At 41.6% G+C, this 23,141-nt stretch overlaps 1 protein-coding gene across 5 annotated transcripts in view; it reads right to left on the bottom strand.

Annotated features, from left to right (window-relative positions):
• Window positions 1-23,141, bottom strand: part of LOC139746040 (uncharacterized) — a 304,925-nt gene that overhangs the window by 85,486 nt on the left and 196,298 nt on the right. For all 5 annotated transcript variants that reach the window (XM_071656858.1, XM_071656854.1, XM_071656856.1 and 2 more), the window contains exons 16-17: window positions 11,376-11,648; window positions 2,610-2,836 (exon numbers count right to left, since the gene is read on the bottom strand). In XM_071656858.1, coding sequence (XP_071512959.1) covers window positions 2,610-2,836; window positions 11,376-11,648 — 500 coding nt within the window. The remainder of the gene's footprint in view (window positions 1-2,609; window positions 2,837-11,375; window positions 11,649-23,141) is intronic.

The raw sequence follows: 23,141 nt of genomic DNA, 5'->3' as shown, positions 1-23,141 counted from the left end.
AGTAAATTCTAGATTGATATGGGTAAAACTGAAACTGGATGCAGAGAGATGGGTGGTTATTAGTGCATATGCACCTGGGCATGAGAAGAAAGACCATGAGAGGCAAGTGTTTTGGGAGCAGCTGAGTGAGTTTGTTAGTAGTTTTGATGCACGAGACCGGGTTATAGTGATGGGTGATTTGAATGCAAAGGTGAGTAATGTGGCAGTTGAGGGAATGATTGGTATACATGAGGTGTTCAGTGTTGTAAATGGAAATGGTGAAGAGCTTGTAGATTTATGTGCTGAAAAAGAACGGGTGTTTGGGAATATCTGGTTTAAAAAGAGATATACGTAAGTATACGCAAGTAAGTAGGAGAGATGGCCAAAGAGTGTTATTGGATTACGACTTTTGAATGTTAATGTGCTGAGAGGTGCAACTGGAGGGATGTCTGATCATTATCTTGTGGAGGTGAAGGGGAAGATTTGTAGAGGTTTTCAGAAAAGAAGAGAGAATGTTGGGGTGAAAAGAGTGGTATTTTGAAGGTTTGTTGAATGTGTCTGATGACAGAGTGGCAGACATAGGGTGTTTTGGTCGAGGTGGTGTGCAAAGTGAGAGGGTTAGGGAGAATGATTTGGTAAATAGAGAAGAGGTAGTAAAAGCTTTGCGGAAGATTAAAGCCGGCAAGGCAGTGGGTTTGGATGGTATTACAGTGGAACTTATTAAAAAAGGGGTGACTGTATTGTTGACTGGTTGGTAAGGTTATTTAATGTATGTATGACTCATGGTGAGGTGCCTGAGGATTGGCGGAATGCTTGCCTAGTGCCATTGTACAAAGGAAAAGGGGATAAAAGTGAGTGCTCAAATTACAGAGGTATATGTTTGTTGAGTATTCCTGGTAAATCATATCGGAGGGTATTGATTGAGAGGGTGAAGGCTTGTACAGAGAATCAGATTGGAGGAGAGGAGTGTGGTTTCAGAAGTGGTAGAGGATGTGTGGATCAGGTGTTTGCTTTGAAGAATGTATGTGAGAAATACTTAGAAAAGCAAATGGATTTGTATGTAGCATTTATGGATCTGGAGAAGGTATAAGATAGAGTTGATAGAGATGCTCTGTGGAAGGTATTAAGATTATATGGTGTGGGAGGCAAGTTGTTAGAAGCAGTGAAAAGTTTTTATCGAGGATGTAAGGCACGTGTACGTGTAGGAAGAGAGGAAAGTGATTGGTTCTCAGTGAATGAAGGTTTGTGGCAGGGGTGTGTGATGTCTCCATGGTTGTTTAATTTGTTTATGGATGAGGTTGTTAGGGAGGTAAATGCAAGAGTTTTGGAAAGAAGGGCATGTATGCAGTCTGTTGTGGATGAGAGAGCTTGGAAAGTGAGTCAGTTGTTGTTCGATGATGATACAGTGCTGGTGGCTGATTCATGTGAGAAACTGCAGAAGCTGGTGACTGAGTTTGGTAAGGTGTATGAAAGAAGAAATTTGAGAGTAAATGTGAATAAGAGCAAGGTTATTAGGTACAGTAGGGTTGAGGGACAAGTCAATTGGAAGATAAGTTTGAATGGAGAAAAACTGGAGGAAGTGAAATGTTTTAGATATCTGGGAGTGGATTTGGCAGCAGATGGAACCATGGAAGTGGAAGTGAATCATAGGGTGGGGGAGGGGACGAAAGTTCTGGGAGCGTTGAAGAATGTGTGGAAGTCGAGAACATTATCTCGGAAAGCAAAAGTGGGTATGTTTGAAGGAATAGTGGTTCCAACAACGTTATATGGTTGCAGGGCGTGGGCTATGGATAGAGTTGTGCGGAGGAGGGTGGATGTGCTGGAAATGAGATGTTTGAGGACAATATGTGGTGTGAGGTGGTTTGATCGAGTAAGTAATTATAGGGTAAGAGAGATGTGTGGTAATAAAAGGAGTGTGGTTGAGAAAGCAGAAGAGGGTGTTTTGAAATGGTTTGGTCACATGGAGAGAATGAGTGAGGAAAGATTGACCAAGAGGATATATGTGTCAGAGGTGAAGGGAACAAGGAGAAGTGGGAGACCAAATTGGAGATGGAAAGATGGAGTGAAAAAGATTTTGAGCGATCGGGGCCTGAACATGCAGGAGGGTGAAAGGTGTGCAAGGAATAGAGTGAATTGGAACGATGTGGTATACCGGGGTCGACATGCTGTCAATGGATTGAACCAGGTCATGTGAAGCGTCTGAGGTTAACCATGGAAAGTCCTGTGGGGCCTGGATGTGGAAAGGGAGCTATGGTTTTGGTGCATTATTACATGACAGATAGAGACTGAGTGTGAACGAAAGTGGCCTTTGTTGTTTTTTTCCTAGCGCTACCTCGCGCACATAAAGGGGGAGGGGGTTGTTATTTCATGTGTGGCAGGGTGGCCATGGGAATGAATAAAGGCAGACAGTATGAATTATGTACATGTGTATATATGTATATGTCTGTGTGAGTATATATATATATATGTATACATTGAGATGTATAGGTATGTATATCTGCGTGTGTGGACGTGTATGTAAATACATGTGTATGTAGGTGGGTTGGGCTATTCTTTCGTCTGTTTCCTTGTGCTACCTCGCTAACGCGGGAGACAGCGACAAAGCAAAATAAATATATAAATGTAAATACCTTAACCTCCTGGAATTCAATGTTGGTAGGATTGACAGCTGGTGCCGGCGCCAAGATGTCATCTTCCACCTCACGTTCCTTTTGAGCATTACGGGCTTTGCTGCGTCGTTCTAAGTACTGTTTTGCAAATTCTTTTACCTCTTTGCTGTCTCCAAGATATGATCGAATATAGTCATGTACCTCATAAGGGGACTCTACTTCTGCTAAGAACGTCACGAAGGTTGGAACTGAAAGTAGAATCATGATGGAACAAATCAAGTACTGCATCAGCCAGGGTGATGCCATACATGATAATGATTCAGTATTTAATAATAATAATAATAATAATAATAATAATAATAATAATAATAATAATAATAATAATAATAATCCTGGGAGCCTTGAAGAATGTGTGGAAGTCGAGAACATTATCTCGGAAAGCAAAATTGGGTATGTTTGAAGGAATAGTGGTTCCAACAGTGTTGTATGGTTGCGAGGCGTGGGCTATGGATAGAGTTGTGCGCAGGAGGATGGATGTGCTGGAAATGAGATGTTTGATGACAATGTGTGGTGTGAGGTGGTTTGATCGAGTAAGTAACGTAAGGGTAAGAGAGATGTGTGGAAATAAAAAGAGCGTGGTTGAGAGAGCAGAAGAGGGTGTTTTGAAATGGTTTGGGCACATGGAGAGAATGAGTGAGGAAAGATTGACCAAGAGGATATATGTGTCGGAGGTGGAGGGAACGAGGAGAAGTGGGAGACCAAATTGGAGGTGGAAAGATGGAGTGAAAAAGATTTTGTGTGATCGGGGCCTGAACATGCAGGAGGGTGAAAGGAGGGCAAGGAATAGAGTGAATTGGATCGATGTGGTATACCCGGGTTGACGTGCTGTCAGTGGATTGAATCAGGGCATGTGAAGCGTCTGGGGTAAACCATGGAAAGCTGTGTAGGTATGTATATTTGCGTGTGTGGACGTATGTATATACATGTGTATGGGGGTGCGTTGGGCCATTTCTTTCGTCTGTTTCCTTGCGCTACCTCGCAAACGCGGGAGACAGCAAAAAAAAAAAAAAAAAAAAAAAAACTGGAGATAGGGGAGAAAGAGTACTTCCCACGTATTCCCTGCATGTCGTTGAAGGCGACTAAAAGGGGAGGGAGCGGGGGGCTGGAAATCCTCCCCTCTCGTCTTTTTTTTCTTTTTTTTTTTAATTTTCCAAAAGAAGGAACAGAGAACGAGGCCAGGTGAGGATATTCCCTCAGAGGCCCAGTCCTCTGTTCTTCACGCTACCTTGCTAACGCGGGAAATGGCGAATAGTATGAAAAAAAAAAAAATAATAATAAAAATACTAGTGGTTCCAAGAAAGTTATATGGTTGCAAGGCGTGGGCTACAGATAGAGTTGTGTGGAGAAGGGTGGATGTGTTGGAAATGAGATGTCTGAGGACAATATGCGGTGTGAGGTGGTTTGATCAAGTAAGCAATGAAAGGGTAAGAGAGATATGTGGTAATAAAAAGAGTACAAAGGCAAAGGGGATAAGAGTGAGTGCTTAAATTACAGAGGTATAAGTTTGTTGAGTATTCCTGGTAAATTATATGGGAGGGTATTGATTGAGAGGGTGAAGGCATGTACAGAGCATCAGATTGGGGAAGAGCAGTGTGGCTTCAGAAGTGGTAGAAGATGTGTGGATCAGGTGTTTGCTTTGAAGAATGTATGTGAGAAATACTTAGAAAAGCAAATGGATTTGTATGTAGCATTTATGGATCTGGAGAAGGCATATGATAGAGTTGACAGAGATGCTCTGTGGAAGGTATTATGAATATATGGTGTGGGAGGCAAGTTGTTAGAAGCAGTGAAAAGTTTTTATCGAGGATGTAAGGCATGTGTAGGTGTAGGAAGAGAGGAAAGTGATTGGTTCTCAGTGAATGTAGCTTTGCGGCAGGGGTGTGTCATGTCTCCATGGTTGTTTAATTTGTTTATGGATGGGGTTGTTAGGGAGGTAAATGCAAGAGTTTTGGAAAGAGGGGCAAGTATGAAGTCTGTTGGGGATGAGAGAGCTTGGGAAGTGAGTCAGTTGTTGTTCGCTGATGATACAGCACTGGTGGCTGATTCATGTGAGAAACTGCAGAAGCTGGTGACTGAGTTTGATAAAGTGTGTGAAAGAAGAAAGTTAAGAGTAAATGTGAATAAGATCAAGGTTATTAAGTACAGTAGGGTTGAGGGTCAAGTCAATTGGGAGGTAAGTTTGAATGGAGAAAAACTGGAGGAAGTAAAGTGTTTTAGATATCTGGGAATGGATCTGGCAGCGGATGGAACCATGGAAGCGGAAGTGGATCATAGGGTGGGGGAGGGGGCGAAAATTCTGGGAGCCTTGAAGAATGTGTGGAAGTCGAGAACATTATCTCAGAAAGCAAAAATGGGTATGTTTGAAGGAACAGTGGTTCCAACAATGTTGTATGGTTGCGAGGCGTGGGCTATGGATAGAGTTGTGCGCAGGAGAATGGATGTGCTGGAAATGAGATGTTTGAGGACAATGTGTGGTGTGAGGTGGTTTGATCGAGTAAGTAACGTAAGGGTAAGAGAGATGTGTGGAAATAAAAAGAGCGTGGTTGAGAGAGCAGAAGAGGGTGTTTTGAAATGGTTTGGGCACATGGAGAGGATGAGTGAGGAAAGATTGACCAAGAGGATATATGTGTCGGAGGTGGAGGGAACGAGGAGAAGTGGGAGACCAAATTGGAGGTGGAAAGATGGAGTGAAAAAGATTTTGTGTGATCGGGGCCTGAACATGCCGGAGGGTGAAAGGAGGGCAAGTAATAGAGTGAATTGGATCGATGTGGTATACCGGGGTTGACGTGCTGTCAGTGGATTGAATCATGGCATGTGAAGCGTCTGGGGTAAACCATGGAAAGCTGTGTAGGTATGTATATTTGCGTGTGTGGACGTATGTATATACATGTGTATGGGGGTGGGTTGGGCCATTTCTTTTGTCTGTTTCCTTGCGCTACCTCGCAAACGCGGGAGACAGCGACAAAGCAAAAAAAAAAAAAAAAAAAAAGGGTGTGAATGAGAGCAGGAGGGTGTTTTGAAATGGTTTGGTCACACGAGAACGAGTGAGGAAAGATTGACAAAGAGGATATATGTGTCAGAGGTGGAGGGAACAAGGGGAAGTGGGAGACCAAACTGGAGGTGGAAGGATGGAGTTAAAAAGATTTTGAGCAATCAGGGTCTGAACATGCAGGAGGGTGAGATGTGTGCAAGGAATAGAGTGAATTGGAACGATGTGGTATACCTGTGTCAAAGTGCTGTCAATGGATTGAACCAGGGCATATGGAGTGTCTGGGGTAAACTATGGAATGTTCTGTGGGGCCTGGATGTGGAAAGGGAGCTGTGGTTTTGGTGCATTATTACATGACAGCTAGAGACTGAGTGTGAATGAATGTGGCCTTTGTTGTCTTTTCCTAGCACTACCTTGCGCACATGTGGGGGGAAGGGGTTGTTATTTCATGTGTGGCGGGGTGGCGATGGAAATGAATAAAGGCAGCCAGTATGAATTGTGTACATGTGTATATACGTATATGTCTGGGTGTGTATATATATGTATACATTGAGATGTATAGGTATAAATATGTGCGTGTGTGGACGTGTATGTATATACATGTGTATGTGGGTGGGTTGGGCCATTCTTTCGTCTGTTTCCTTGCGCTACCTCGTTAACGCGGGAGACAGCGACAAAGCAAAGTAAATAAATAATAAAATATTTTTTTCATAGTTTGCCATTTCCCCCGTTAGCAAGGTAGCGTCTAGAACAGAGGACTGAACCTTTGAGGGAATATCCTCACTAGGCCCCCTTCTCTGTTCCCTCTTTTGGAAAATTAAAAACAAGAGGGAAGGATTTGCAGCCCCCCGCTCCCTCTCCTTTTAGTTGCCTTGTACGACACGCAGGGGATACGTGGGAAGTATTCTTTCTCCCCTATCTCCAGTGGTAGTTATCATTATTATTGTTATGATTATCATCTATTTGTTATTTATTTATCTATTAATTATACTCTGTTGTTGTCTCCCGCGTTAGCGAGGTAGTGCAAGGAAACAGACGGGGATAGGGGAGAAAGAATACTTCCCAAGCGTTCCTCACGTGTCGTAGAAGGCGACTAAAGGGGACGGGAGTGCGGGCCTGGAAACCCTCCCCTCCTTGTATTTTAACTTTCTAAAAGGGGAAACAGAAAAAAAAATAATAATTTACATTTACTCTATTCATCATACTTAATTGCTGTTTCCCACATAAGCGAATGTATTGCCAGGAAACAAGGAATGGCCCTATCTACAGCCCATGCCTCACAACTATATAACATTGTTGGAACCACTATTCCTTCAAACATACCCATTTTTGCTCTCCAAGATAACGTTCTCGCCTTCAACACATTCTTCAATGCTCCCAGAACCAATGCCCCCTCCCCCACCCTGTAACTCACTTCTGCTTCCATGGTACCATCTGCTGCCAAATCTACTCCCAGATATCTAAAACACTTCACTTCCTCCAGTTTTTCTCTATTCAAACTTACCTCCCAATTGACTTGACCCTCAACCCTACTGAACCTAATAACCTTCCTCTTATTCACATTTACTCTCAGCTTTCTTCTTTCACACACTTTACCAAACTCAGTCACCAGCTTCTGCAGTTTGTCTTCCAAATCAGCCACTAGCGCTGCAACATCAGCGACCAACAACTGCCTCACTTCCTAAGCCCTCTCATCCACAATATACTGCATACTTGCCCCTCTTTCCAAAACTCTTGCATTCACCTCCCTCAGAACCCCATCCATAAACAAGTTAAACAGCCATGGAGACATCACGCACCCCTGCTGCAAACCAACATTCACTGAGAACCAATCACTTTTCTATCTTCCTACTCATACACATGCCTTGCATCCTCAATAAAAACTTTTCACTGCTTCTAGCAACTTACCTCCCACACCATATACACTTAATACCTTCCACAGAGCATCTCTATCAACTTTATCATATGCCTTCTCCAGATCTATAAATGCTACATGCAAATCCATCTGCTTTTCTAAGTATATCTCACATACATTCTTCAAAGCAAACACCTGACCCACACATTCTCTACCAGTTCTGAAACCACACTGCTCCTCCCCAATCTGATGCTCTGTACATGCCTTCACCCTCTCAATCAATACTCTCCCATATAATTTCACAGGAATACTCAACAAACTTATAACCTCTCTAATTTGAACACTCACCTTTATCCCCTTTGCCTCTGTAAAACGGCACTGTGCATGAATTTCGCCAATCCTCAGGCACTTCACCATGAACCATACATACACTGAATATTCTCACCAACCAGTCAACAACACTCTTGTTATTACCACACATCTCTCTCACCCTTTCATTACTTACTCGATCAAACCACCTCACATCACACATTGTTCTCAAATATCTCATTTCCAACACATCCACCCTCCTCCGCACAACCCTATCTAAGTCCATGCCTCACAACCATATAACATTGTTGGAACCACAATGCCTTCAAACATATCCATTTTTGCTCTCCGAGATAACGTTCTTGCCTTCCACACATTCTTGAATGCTCCCAGAACCTTCAACCACTTCCCCACCCTGTGACTCACTTCCACTTCCATGGTTCCATCCACTGGCAAATCCACTCCAAGATATCTAAAACACTACTTCCTCCAGTTTTTCTCCATTCAAACTTACCTCCCAATTTACTTGTCCCTCAACCCTTCTGAGCCTAATAACCATGCTTTTATTCACATTTACTCCCAGCTTTCTTCTTTTACACACTTTACCATACATGCAGGTAAATACGCATATACATAACAATATATACACATATACATACAGAGACATATACATAAATACACATGCACATATTCATATTTGCCTGCCTTCATCCATTCCTGGTGCCACTACGCCCAAAGGAAACAGCATCGCTACCCCCTGCTTCAGCATGGTAGCTCCAAGAAGACAGACAAAAAAGGCAACGTTCGATCACACTTAGTCTATAGTTGTCATGTGTAATGCATCGACACCACAGCTCACTATCCACATCTAGGCCCTACAGACCTTCCCATGGTTTAACCCAGACTTATCACATGCCCTGGTTCAGTCCAATGACAGCACATTGACCCCGGTATACGACATTGTCCCAATTCACTCTATTCCTTGCATGTCTATCACTCTCCTGTATGTTCAGGCCCCAATCGCTCAAAATCTTCATTCCATCCTTCCACCTCCAATTTGGTCTCATGCTTCTCCTTATTCCCTCCACCTCTAACACATATATCCTCTTTGTAAATCTTTCCTCACCCATTCTCTCCATATGTCCAAACCATTTCAACAACCCCTCTTCTGCTCTCTCAACCACACACTGTTTATTTCCACACATCTCTCTTACGCTTTCATTACTTACTTGATCAAACCACCTCATACCACATACTGTCCTCAAACAATTCATTTCCAGCACATCCACCCTCCTTCGTACAACCCTATCAACAGCCTATGCCTCGCAACCATATATCATTGTTGGAACTAGTATTCCTTCAAACATATCCAATTTTGCTCTTCGGGATAATGTTATCTCCTTCCACACATTCTTCATCGCTTCCAGAACCTTTGCCCCTTCCCTCATCCATTGATGCACTTCTGCTTCCATGGTTCCATTCACTGCTAAGTCCACTCCCAGACATCTAAAACATTTCACTCCCTCCAATTTTTCTCCATTCAAACATACAACCCAATCATCTTGTCCCTCAACCCTACTGAACCTGATAACCTTGCTCTTACTCACATTTACTCTCAACTTTCTCCTTTCACACACTTTTCCAAACTTAGTAACTAACTTCTGCAGTTTCTCACTCGAATCAGCCACCAGTGCTTTATCATTGGCAATCAACTGACCCACTTCTAAGGCCCTCTCATCCCCAACAGACTGAATACTCATCCCTCTCTTAAAAACTCTTGCATTTACCTCCCTAACAATCCAATCCACAAACAGATTAAACAACCATGGAAACATATCACATCCCTGCCACAGACCAACAATCACTGGGAACCAACCACTCTACTCTCTTCCTACTCGTATATGCCTTAAATCCTTGGTAAAAACTTCACTGCTTCTAACAACTTACCTTCCACACCATATACTCTTAATACCTTCCACAAAGCATCTCTATCAACCTTATCATATGCCTTCTCCAGAACCATAAATGATACATATAAAATCCATCTGTTTTTCTAAGTATCTCTCACATACATTCTTCAAAGCAAGCATCTGATCCACAAATCCTCTACCACTTCTGAAACCACACTGCTCTTCCCCAATCTGATGCTCTGTACATGCCTTCATGTTCTCAATCAATACCCTCCCATACAAGTTCCCATAAATACTCAACAAACTTATGCCTGTGTAGTTTGAACACTCACCTTTACCCCCTTTGCCTTTGTACAATGGCACTGTGTTTGCATCCCGTCAATCCTAGGGCACTTCACCATGATCCATACATACATTGAATATCCTTACCAACCAATCAACAACACAATCACCCCCTTTTTTAATAAATTCTACAACACCATCCACACCTGACAACTTGCCAGATTTCATCTACCATGCTTTCACTACATAGATACACATCCAATCCAACTGCCTTGCTGCATTTCATCTTATGCAAGGCTTTCACCACATTTTCTCTTCACCAATCTATTCTCCACAGCTCTCTCACTTTGCATACTTCCCCAACTGCCACTCTTTCATCATGCACATTTACTAATCCCTCAAAATATCTATTCTAAGTCCTCCTCATTTCATCACTAGCTGTTATCACTTTCCCTTTTGCCACCTTCACTGTTGTTCCCAGTTGGGCTCGTAATTTGCACTTTACCTCATTCCAAAACATCTCTTATTTCTCCACAAAGTTTAATGATACTCTCTCACCCCAACTCTCATCTGCCCTCTTTTTCAACCACTGTACCTTCTGGACACTTTCTCTTATACATAGTCATTTCCCCTCCCTCCCAGTAAGTACTAAACAAACGCCTCTCTTTTCTCTTCCACAAGCATCTTTACTTCATCCCCCAATCACTACCATTTCTGATCTGCCACCTTGCAGGTCACATGTGTCTCTTGCACATACCATAACTGCATCTCTAAATACCTCCCATACCTTACCCACTCCCCTTGCTTCATTTACTTTCACCTTTTGCCATTCTACTCTATCCATCCTGGTATTTCTTCCCACAAGTCTCCCTGCCAAGCTCATTTTCTCTCACCATACTTTTTTCCCAAAATTTTCTCTTCCTTTTAAAAAAAATCTCTACAATATTCACCCTTACCTCCAGAAGATAGAGATCAGAAATCCCACTAACTCCCTCTCTCAGCATGCTCACATTCAAAAGTCTCTCTTTTACAAGCTTATCAATAAATATGTAATCCAATAATGCCCGTTGACCATCTCTTCAACTCACATATCTATACTTGTGTATATCCCTCTTTGTCAACCAGGTATTCCCAATAACTAGTCTTTTCTCAGGACACAACTTCACAAGCTCTTCACCATTTCCATTCATAACACTAAATATCCCATGTGCTCAAATAATATCATCATCATTATCAATAGTGCTTTACAGAATTTACTACAGCCAAATGAAAATATGCAGATGAAATTATATAAACAATCTAAAAAGAATAAAATCAGTCCTACACATAACCTGTCATTCTAAAACTGGTTCTTTGTAATTAGATACGGAAAATATACTTACTGTCAATAGAAGCATGGACTTTCAGGGTGTTAAGTGAAGTTTTGCACCACTGAGTGAAACTATCTGCAGGAGACATGCTATCTGTAAATAGTTTTTTGACAGTGTCACTTTCATCCTTTGCTTTTTTCTTATTGACACGGTTGTTGGCACTGGCATTTTGTAAAGGTTGCACCCCACCTCTACTGGTGAGATTCTGACTGCAAGGCTTGGTAGGAGTACGACTTGTGGCACTTTTACTGAGCTTAACTGGCTCAGGGTTATCCCAGAATCCTCCTGCAGACCAATTGAAATGTATCAACACTTCAGTTATGCAAGTAACATGAATATTTCATCAAAGTATTTATATCTGTGATGTGGAAAGAAATATTCAAAGGTAAATTAAACTAGGATGAGTGATATCGGGTGAAAAGAAAGGGTTCAATTCAAGAAGATTAAATGGGTGAACATTTAAGTAAGTTTCTGTGAAGATGAGCTCTGATATCGGGTGAAAAGAAAGGGTTCAATTCAAGAAGATTACATGGGTGAACATTTAAGTAAGTTTCTGTGAAGATGAGCTCTAACAGTGGTGTCTGTAAAGGCTGAACTGACACAACTAGTCACTTGGAAGAAAATTATTTATTGGACACATAAACAACATAAACAACATAGCATGTAAACAGTAGCAATAATAAGATTTGCTGAAACAGCATATCAACCTTCAATGATTGTATAATGGTATAATTATACAAAAACAGAAACCATAGCTCCCATCCACAACCCAGCCCCACAGACCTTTCCATGATTTACATGAGCTGCTTCACATGCCCTAGGTCAGTCCACTGACAGCATGTTGACCCCAGTCTACCACAGTGTTCCACTTCAATCTATCGCATGCACACATTTCACCCTCCTGCATGTTCAGGCCCCAATCACTCAAAAAAATGTTCACTCTATCCTTTCTTCTCTAATCTGGTCACCCCCTTCTCTTTGTTCCCTCCACTTCTGACACATATATCCTCTGTGTCAAATTTTCCTTGCTCACTTTCTCCATGTCCAAACCATTTCAGCACAACCACTTCTGCCCTCCTAACCACACTCTTTTCATCACCACATACATCTTACCCTTTCATTACTTACTCCATCAAAACACACCATAATTGCCTTCAAGCATCTCATTTCATACATTTCTCTAGTTTTATAGTAATGTTTACCTATTCCACAATCTACATATCATAGGTGCTTATAAGCAAATACTTTACTGACTCTCTGAGAGAGGCAGAGTGAGTGAGTTGCAAAGATACACACACCACACGACCCAAGGTCCCAGCAAGATGGTCTGGCCTCAACATGACATTATATATATATATATATATATATATATATATATATATATATATATTTTATATTTATTCATTTTGCTTTGTCGCTGTCTCCCGCGTTTGCGAGGTAGCGCAAGGAAACAAACAAAAGAAATGGCCCAACCCACCCCCATACACATGTATATACATACACGTCCACACACGCAAATATGCATACCTATACATCTCAATGTACACATATATATACACACACAGACACACACATATATACCCATGCACACAATTCACACTGTCTGCCTTTATTCATTCCCATCGCCACCTCGCCACACATGGAATACCATCCCCCTCCCCTCTCATGTATGCGAGGTAGCGCTAGGAAAAGACAACAAAGGCCCCATTCGTTCACACTCAGTCTCTAGCTGTCATGCAATAATGCCCAAAACCACAGCTCCCTTTCCACATCCAGGCCCCACACAACTTTCCATGGTTTACCCCAGACGCTCACATGCCCTGATTCAATCCACTGACAGCACGTCAACCCCGGTATACCACATCGATCCAATTCACTCTATTCCTTGCCCGCCTTTCACCCTCCTGCATGTTCAGGCCCCGATCACTCAAAATCTTTTTCATTCCATCTTTCCACCTCCAATTTGGTCTCCCACTTCTCCTCGTTCCCTCAACCTCAGACACATATATCCTCTTTGTCAATCTTTCCTCACTCATTCTCTCCATGTGCCCAAACCATTTCAAAACACCCTCTTCTGCTCTCTCAACCACGCTCTTTTTATTTCCACACATCTCTCTTATCCTTACATTACTTACTTGATCAAACCATCTCACACCACATATTGTCCTCAAACATCTCATTTCCAGCACATCCACCCTCCTGCGCACAACTCTATCCGTAGCCCACGCCTCGCAACCATACAACATTGTTGGAACCACTATTCCTTCAAACATACCCATTTTTGCTTTCCGAGATAATGTTCTCGACTTCCAAACATTCTTCAAGGCTCCCAGAATTTTCACCTCCTCCCCCACCCTAAGATTCACTTCCACTTCCATGGTTCCATCTGCTGCCAGATCCACTCCCAGATATCTAAAACACTTTACTTCCTCCAGTTTTTCTCCATTCAAACTTACCTCCCAATTGACTTGACCCTCAACCCTACTGTACCTAATAACCTTGCTCTTATTCTCATTTACTCTTAACTTTCTTCTTTCACACACTTTACCCAACTCAGTCGCCAGCTTCTGCAGTTTCTCATATGAATCAGCCACCCGTGCTGTATCATCAGCGAACAACAACTGACTCACTTCCCAAGCTCTCTCATGCACAACAGACTGCATACTTGCCCCTCTTTCCAAAACTCTTATTTCTGTAAGGGTAAGAGATATGTGTGGAAATAAAAAGAGGGTGGTTGAGAGAGCAGAAGAGGGTTTTTTGAAATGGTTTGGTCACATGGAGAGAACGAGTGAGGAAAGATTGACAAAGAGGATATATGTGTCAGAGTTGGAGGGAACAAGGAGAAGTGGGAGACCAAATTGGAGGTGGAAAGGTGGAGTGAAAAAGATTTTGAGTGATCGGGGCCTGAACATTCGGGAGGGTGAAAGGCATGCAAGGAATAGAGTGAATTGGAACGATGTGGTACACCGGGGTCGACGTGCTGTCAATGGATTGAACCAGGGCATGTGAAGCGTCTGGGGTAAACCATGGAAAGTTGTGTGGGACCTGGATGTGGAAAGGGAGCTGTGGTTTTGGTGCATTATTACATGACAGTTAGAGACTGAGTGTGAACGAATGTGGCCTTTGTTGTCTTTTCCTAGCGCTACCTCGCACACATGAGGGGGGAGGGGGTTGTTATTCCATGTGTGGCGAGGTGGCGATGGGAATAAATAAGGGCAGACAGCATGAATTATGTACATGTGTATATATGTATATGTCTGTGTGTATATATATATGTGTACACTGAGATGTATGGGTATGTATATTTGCGTGTGTGGACGTGTATGTATATACATGTGTATGGGGGTGGGTTGGGCCATTCTTTCATCTGTTTCCTTGTGCTACCTCGCTAACGCAGGAGACAGCGACAAAGCAAAATAAATAAATAAATAAATAAATATATATAGGGTGAAGGCATGTACAGAGCATTGGATTGGGGAAGAGCAGTGTGGTTTCAGAAGTGGTAGAGGATATGTGGATCAGGTGTTTGCTTTGAAGAATGTATGTGAGAAATACTTAGAAAAACAAATGGATTTGTATGTAGCATTTATGGATCTGGAGAAGGCATATGATAGAGTTGATAGAGATGCTCTGTGGAAGGTTTTAAGAATATATGGTGTGGGAGGCAAGTTGTTAGAAGCAGTGAAAAGTTTTTATCGAGGATGTAAGGTATGTGTACGTGTAAGAAGAGAGGAAAGTGATTGGTTCTCAGTGAATGTAGCTTTGCGGCAGGGGTGTGTGATGTCTCCATGGTTGTTTAATTTGTTTATGGATGGGGTTGTTAGGGAGGTGAATGCAAGAGTTTTGGAAAGAGGGGCAAGTATGAAGTCTGTTCTGGATGAGAGAGCTTGGGAAGTGAGTCAGTTGTTGTTCGCTCATGATACAGCGCTGGTGGCTGATTCATGTGAGAAGCTGCAGAAGCTGGTGACTGAGTTTGGTAAAGTGTGTGAAAGAAGAAAGTTAAGAGTAAATGTGAATAAGAGCAAGGTTATTAGGTACATTAGGGTTGAGGGTCAAGTCAATTGGGAGGTAAGTTTGAATGGAGAAAAACTGGAGGAAGTAAAGTGTTTTAGATATCTGGGAGTGGATCTGGCAGCGGATGGAACCATGGAAGCAGAAGTAGATCATAGGGTGGGGGAGGGGGCGAAAATTCTGGGAGCCTTGAAGAATGTGTGGAAGTCGAGAACATTATCTCGGAAAGCAAAAATGGGTATGTTTGAAGGAATAGTGGTTCCAACAATGGTGTATGGTTGCGAGGCGTGGGCTATGGATAGAGTTGTGCGCAGGAGGGTGGATGTGCTGGAAATGAGATGTTTGAGGACAATGTGTGGTGTGAGGTGGTTTGATCGAGTAAGTAACGTAAGGGTAAGAGAGATGTGTGGAAATAAAAAGAGCGTGGTTGAGAGAGCAGAAGAGGGTGTTTTGAAATGGTTTGGGCACATGGAGAGAATGAGTGAGGAAAGATTGACCAAGAGGATATATGTGTCGGAGGTGGAGGGAACGAGGAGAAGTGGGAGACCAGGTTGGAGGTGGAGGGATGGAGTGAAAAAGATTTTGTGTGATTGGGGCCTGAACATGCAGGAGGGTGAAAGGAGGGCAAGGAATAGAGTGAATTGGATCGATGTGGTATACCGGGGTTGACGTGCTGTCAGTGGATTGAATCAGGGCATGTGAAGCATCTGGGGTAAACCATGGAAAGCTGTGTAGGTATGTATATTTGCGTGTGTGGACGTATGTATATACATGTGTATGGGGGTGGGTTGGGCCATTTCTTTCGTCTGTTTCCTTGCGCTACCTCACAAATGCGGGAGACAGCGACAAAAAAAAAAAAAATATATATATATATATATATATATATATATATATATATATATATATATATATATATATATATAAAAGAGAGAGAGAGAGAGAGAGAGAGAGAGAGAGAGAGAGAGAGAGAAGTGGGAGGCTCTCTCTCTCTCTCTCTCTCTCTCCATCCTTCACTCCCTCCGGCACATGCCAGATGAAAAACAAAAAATACACTGCAGGATTAATAAACCTGAAGGAAATTTTTATTGGGAAGTCATAAGGAAGAATGAACATGAATATATCATGCATCCATCACCAACGACATGCATCCCTTCACTTTTGTTATAAGGACAATAGTAAGGATAAACTTGAGCTCCAGCCTCCCCACTTACCATGCCTATATCATTCCTGATGTTGAAGAATGATACAATAATTCTCATTTACTCTCTCAAAGCAGGTGACATGGGTTAATCAATGTTAGTATGAGAAGGTAATATGATATACTAGTGTGTTATGATGACTGATCAAATGAATTATTCAATAACTGAGAGTGACCAGTGACAATCAAGCCTAATGTTGAAGATATCAAGTGTGTTCCTCTGAACAACATTTTCTGGAAGCTTATTCCATGTATCAATAATGTCACTGGAAAACAAACATTTCATACAGTCCATATCAACTTGGTGATATCTAAGTTTTAATCCATTTCTTTTTGTTGGTAATGATGGTGCCACTACAAAGAAATATTCTATAATGATGTTGTTGAATCCTTCAAGTACTATAAAATATCATTTGCCCTAAGGCACCTCTTGCTTTGGGAGAACAAGTTTAATTCTCGCAGTCACTCATGTGGTCTATTCATACAAGGAAGGAATAAATTTTGTTGTTCTTTACTGAGCTGCTTCCAATTTAAGAATATCCTTGCTTAAGTGGGAGGCCCAAAACTGCACTGCATGTTCGAAGTGTGGTCTGACTAGACTTAGGTACAGTGGCAATATCACATCCTTGCTTTGGTACAAAAAGTTTCTGTTAATGAATCCTAAAATCCTATTTGCATTCTTGGCAGCTTTACTCTAAAGCTGGGAAAAACTGAAGTTATTAGAGGCACTGACCCCTAAATCTCTCACAGTCGGGGTGTTCTTTATCTTATGGCCCATCACTTCATAATCAAATTTTTGTTTAGCTTTCCAACTTGTACAACTGACACTTATTGATGTTTAATGGCATTTACCATTTACTAGACGATTCAGCAATTTTATCTAGATCCTCTTTTAATCTTAGTCTATCTTCTTCAGTTAATATTGCATTGCCAATATCTATGTCATTTGCAAATTTGGACACTAGGTCATTTAGCCCTACGTGAATATCATTTATATAAATGATGAAAAGTGTAGGCCTAAGTACGGGTCCCTCGGGGACTCCGCTAGTAAAGAGTGACCAAGGTGATGATTCCTCATTCATTATGACTCTCTGCTTCCTATCACATAACCAGGCTTCTATCCAATTTCCTATGCAACCAGTAATCTCCAAGGCCCTGACTCTGCATCTCAATTCAACATGGGGAACTATATTGAATGCTTTCACAATCCAGAAATATCATATCTACTGCTTTTGTCTTGTGGGTACTAAAATGGTACTAAATAATTTATGACAAAATTCAAGGAGGTTTGCAAGGCATGACCTGTGCCCTCTAAAACCATGCTATGTATTACTGGTTTGACTGTGTTCCAAATAGGCTATGATACTATCTCTAATTATCGACTCCTGAAGTTTACATTCAACTGATGTGAGGTACTAGAACAGCAGTTGCCAGGCAATTCATGGCTTCCCTTTTTGTATACAAGAAAGATGACTGCCAGTCTCTAGTCATGTGGGAGTATTCTATCCTTAAGAGATCAACTGAAAATATGGGTTAATGGTCCGGCAATTATGTATCTTGACATCTTTAACCACTTGTGGATAGAAATAATCATGACCTGGGTCTTCATCAGTCTTCAACTTATCTATCTGGGGAAGTACCTCTCTAACTGTGATGGTAAATTCTTGTACCATGTGAGTGCTATTCATCACTGTCTCAAAATTCATGTTATTGCTTTCTAGCATAAAAAAAAAAGCTAAAAAATCTTTCAGGGTTGTTGCTATGCTCTTATTACTCACAATGGATTCCCCATCCTCATTTACTAAGGGTCCTATTCCACCCCTTATGTTTCTTATTATTTTTTCATACCTGATCGCCATTTCCTGCGTTAGCAAGGTAGTGTCAGGAAACAAACGAAGAAAGACATCCACTCCACATATATATACATATACACACCTTGACCTACACATACATGCATATACAGCCTGTCCCCAACTTATGATGGGTTTACGTTCTGGTAAATTCAATGTAAGTCAAACATATTGTAAATTGAAGTAACATTTAATATGGTTGTTTACTCGTGATCGCTTAGCTGACTGGACACTGCAGCTTGCTACTGCTGCGCAGCATATCGTGAGCCTGAGAAAATATCAATATTCAAAATTCCAAGTATGTTTTCTACTGAACTCGTATCGATATCGCACCATTGTAAAGTCGAAAAATAGTAATTCAAACCATCATAAGTTGGGACTATCTGTACATATACATATATACGCATGTAAACATTCATTCTTGCTCGCCTTCACCCATTCCTGATGCAACCCCACCCCACAGGAAATAGAAAAAATGCATGAGGGAAAGGGGAAAAATTGCTGATATATCTGTAAAATCTTTTAGGATCTAAATTACTATCTCTTGCAATACTCACTTCATATTCTCTCTTGACTTCTTCGATACGGCCTTTTACTTGCCTTCTGATTGTATTATATTACGTTGCAATATTTGGGTCACTGTCTGATTTCTTAAGCTTACAGAGTTTATTTCTGTGCCGTATAGCTCTTGCAATATCTTGGGAGGGAGAGAGAAAGAGTTACATAGATACACAAACCACAAAGACCCAAGGTCCAAGCGAGGTGGTATAGCCTTGACATTACAGTGAGAGAGACAGAGTGAGAGTTACACTGATACACAGACTCGAGGTCTAGCTTTAAGGGGCTGACTGGCGTATAAGCAGTAAAAGAAAAGGACAGCAGAGAGAGAGAGAGAGAGAAAGAGAGAGAGAGTTGCATAGATACTGAGACCACACAAACCCAAGGTCCAAGCCAGGTGGTCTGGCCTGAGAGAGAGAGAGAGACAGACCCCTTGTAAGCAGTAGAAGAAAAGGATTGCAAAGAAAAGGCTCTTTCCCCATCCTCCACTCACTCTGACACACAGCAGCAAGAAAACGGATGGAAAAATACATTGCAGGACTAATAAACCTGAAGGAAACTTTTATAGGAAAGTCATAAGGAAGAATCAACATGATTATGTCATGCATCCATCACCGACAACATGCATCCCTTTACTTTTGTTATAAAGACAATAGTAAGGATAAGCTTGAGCTCCAGTCTCTCCACTTACCATGCCTATATTATTCCTGATGTTGAAGAACGATACAATAATCCTTATATACTCTCTCAAAGCAGGTGACATGGGTTAATCAATGTTAGTATGTTCCTGCAGCTCGGCCATGGAGAGATCACTGGTTGAGAAGGTAGTATGATATACCACTGCATTATTCAATAATGGAAAGTGACAAGTGAAAATCAATCCTACTTTTGTAGATATTAAGGAAACTGCTCTGACCAAAATTTTGTGAGCTTATTCCACACATAATGTCCCTGTAAAAAAAGTATTTCGTATAGTCTAGATTAACTTCGTGGCCTTTAAGTTTTTATCACTTTCCTCTCATTGGTAATGCTGGTGCTATTATAATGAAATGTTCAATATCAATGTTGTTGAATTCTTTAGGTATTTTGAAATGTTCTATCAATTTGCCCTGGAGGTGCCTCTTGCTTCAGAAGAAAAGTTAATTACTGCAGGCTCTCCTCTAATGGTCCGTTATGAAAGGAAGGAATCAATTTAGTTGCTCTTTGCTGCATTGATTCCAATTCAAGAATGTCCTTACTTAAGTGCAACACCCCCCCTGAAAAAAAAAAACAAAAAAAACAGACAATCATATGGACTCCCATGATGCAGCAATTAGTATTCCTGACCGTGACCCATTCACTGGCCGCCCAGGGTCAAGCACATAGGTTTGAATCCTGGTTATGACAGTTGGTCCACAGTCAAAATAGCTATTCATCCACCCCAAGAGGTTGGTTGATAAAATGCATACCTGGTTCAGGCTAGAGTATATATAGAGTGTATACGTGTATATGTGGGTGGGTTGGGCCATTCTTTCATCTGTTTCCTTGCACTACCTCGCTAATACCCATTCACTGGCTGCCCAGGGTCAAGCATATAAGTTTGAATCCTGGTTATGGCATTTGGTCCACAGTTAACATAGCTGTTCATCCACCCCTAGAGGATGGTTGATAAAATGAGTAACTGGTTCATGCTAAAGTATATATATATATTTCCATATGCAATCTCGCTAGCGAGGGAGATGGCGGTTAAGTATAATAAATAAATAATATATATTTATTCATTTATTCATTATACTTTGTCGGTCTCCCACATTAGCGAGGTAGCGCAAGGAAACAGACAAAAGAATGACCCAACCCACCCACATACACATGTATATATATGCAAGTCCACACACGCACATATACATACCTATACATCTCAACGTATAAATATATATATATATACACACACAGACATATACATATATACACGTACATAATTCATACTGTCTGCCCATATTCATTCCTGTCGCCACACCACCACATATGAAATGAACCCCCCCCGCATATACATATTACTTCTGTTTCCCCTTTTAGAAAGTTAAAATACAAGGAAGGGAGGGTTTCTAGCCCCCCGCTCCCGTCCCCTTTAGTCGCCTTCTACGATACGTGAGGAATGCGTGGGAAGTATTCTTTCTCCCCTATCTCCAAGGATAGGGGAGAATAATAAATAAATAATTAAATAAATAAATAAAATAAATACTAAATAAATAAATAAATAAATAAATATATATTTTTTTTTTTTTTTTTTTTTTTTATACTTTGTCGCTGTCTCCCGCGTTTGCGAGGTAGCGCAAGGAAACAGACGAAAGAAATGGCCCAACCCACCCACATACACATGTATATACATACACATCCACACACGCAAATATACATACCTATACATCTCAACGTATACATATACACACACACAGACATATACATATATATACACATGTACATAATTCATACAGTCTGCATTTATTCATTCCCATCGCCATCCCGCCACACATGAAATATACCATCCCCCTCCCCCCTCATGTGTGCGAGGTAGCACTAGGAAAAGACATCAAAGGCCCCATTCGTTCACACTCAGTCTCCAGCTGTCACGCAATAATGCCCGAAACCACAGCTCCCTTTCCACATCCAGGCCCCACACAACTTTCCATGGTTTACCCCAGACGCTTCACATGCCCTGATTCAATCCACTGACAGCCTGTCAACCCCAATATACCACATCGATCCAATTCACTCTATTCCTTGCCCGCCTTTCACCCTCCTGCATGTTCAGGCTCCGATCACTCAAAATCTTTTTCACTCCATCTTTCCACCTCCAATTTGGTCTCCCACTTCTCCTCGTTCCCTCCACCTCCGACACATATATCCTCTTGGTTAATCTTTCCTCACTCATTCTCTCCATGTGCCCAAACCATTTCAAAACACCCTCTTCTGCTCTCTCAACCACGCTCTTTTTATTTCCACACATCTCTCTTACCCTTACATTACTTACTCGATCAAACCACCTTACACCACATATTGTCCTCAAACATCTCATTTCCAGCACATCCACCCTCCTCCGCACAACTCTATCCATAGCCCACGCCTTGCAACCCTATATCATTGTTGGAACCCCTATTCCTTCAAACATACCCATTTTTGCTTTCCAAGATAACGTTCTCAACTTCCACACATTCTTCAACGCTCCCAGAACTTTTGCCCTCTCCCCCATCCTGTGATTCACCTCTGCTTCCATGGTTCCATCCGCTGCCAAATCCACTCCCAGATATCTAGAACACTTCACTTACTCCAGTTTTTCTCCATTCAAACTTACCTCCCAATTGACTTGCCCCTCAACCCTACTGTACCTAATAACCTTGCTCTTATACATATTTACCCTCAGCTTTCTTCTTTCAGACACTTTACCAAACTCAGTCTCCAGCTTCTGCAGTTTCTCACATGAATCAGCAATCAGCGCTGTATCATCAGCGAACAACAACTGACCCACTTCCCAAGCTCTATCATCCACAACAGACTGCATACTTGCCCCTCTTTCCAAAACTCTTGCATTCACCTCCCTAGCAACCTCATCCATAAACAAATCAAACAACCTTGGAGACATCACGCACCCCTGCCGCAAACCAACATTCACTGAGAAGCAATCACTTTCCTCTCTTCCTATATGTACACATGCCTTACATTCTCGATAAAAACTTTTCACTACTTCTAACAAATTGCCTCCCACACCATATATTCTTAATACCTTCCACAGAGCATCTCTATCAACTCTATCATATGCCTTCCCGAAATCCATAAATGCTACATACAAATCCATTTGCTTCTCTAAGTATTTCTCACATACATTCTTCAAAGTAAACACCTGATCCACACATCCTCTACCACTTCTGAAACCACACTGCTTTTCCCCAATCTGATGCTCTGTACATGCCTTCACCCTCTCAATCAATACCCTCCCATATAATTTACCAGGAATACTCAACAAACTTATATCTCTGTAATTTGAGCACTGATTTTTATCCACTTTGCCTATGTACAATGGCACTATGCAAGCATTCCACCAATCCTCAGGCACCTCATCATGAGTCATACATACATTAAATAACCTTACCAACCAGTCAACAATACAACCACCCCCTTTTTTAATAA

This window comes from Panulirus ornatus, chromosome 63 (genome assembly GCF_036320965.1).
Source record: "Panulirus ornatus isolate Po-2019 chromosome 63, ASM3632096v1, whole genome shotgun sequence".
Classification (NCBI taxonomy): Eukaryota; Metazoa; Arthropoda; class Malacostraca; order Decapoda; family Palinuridae; genus Panulirus; species Panulirus ornatus.
Note: the sequence above shows the minus strand (reverse complement) of the source record. Positions and strands in the feature narration are given on the sequence as shown.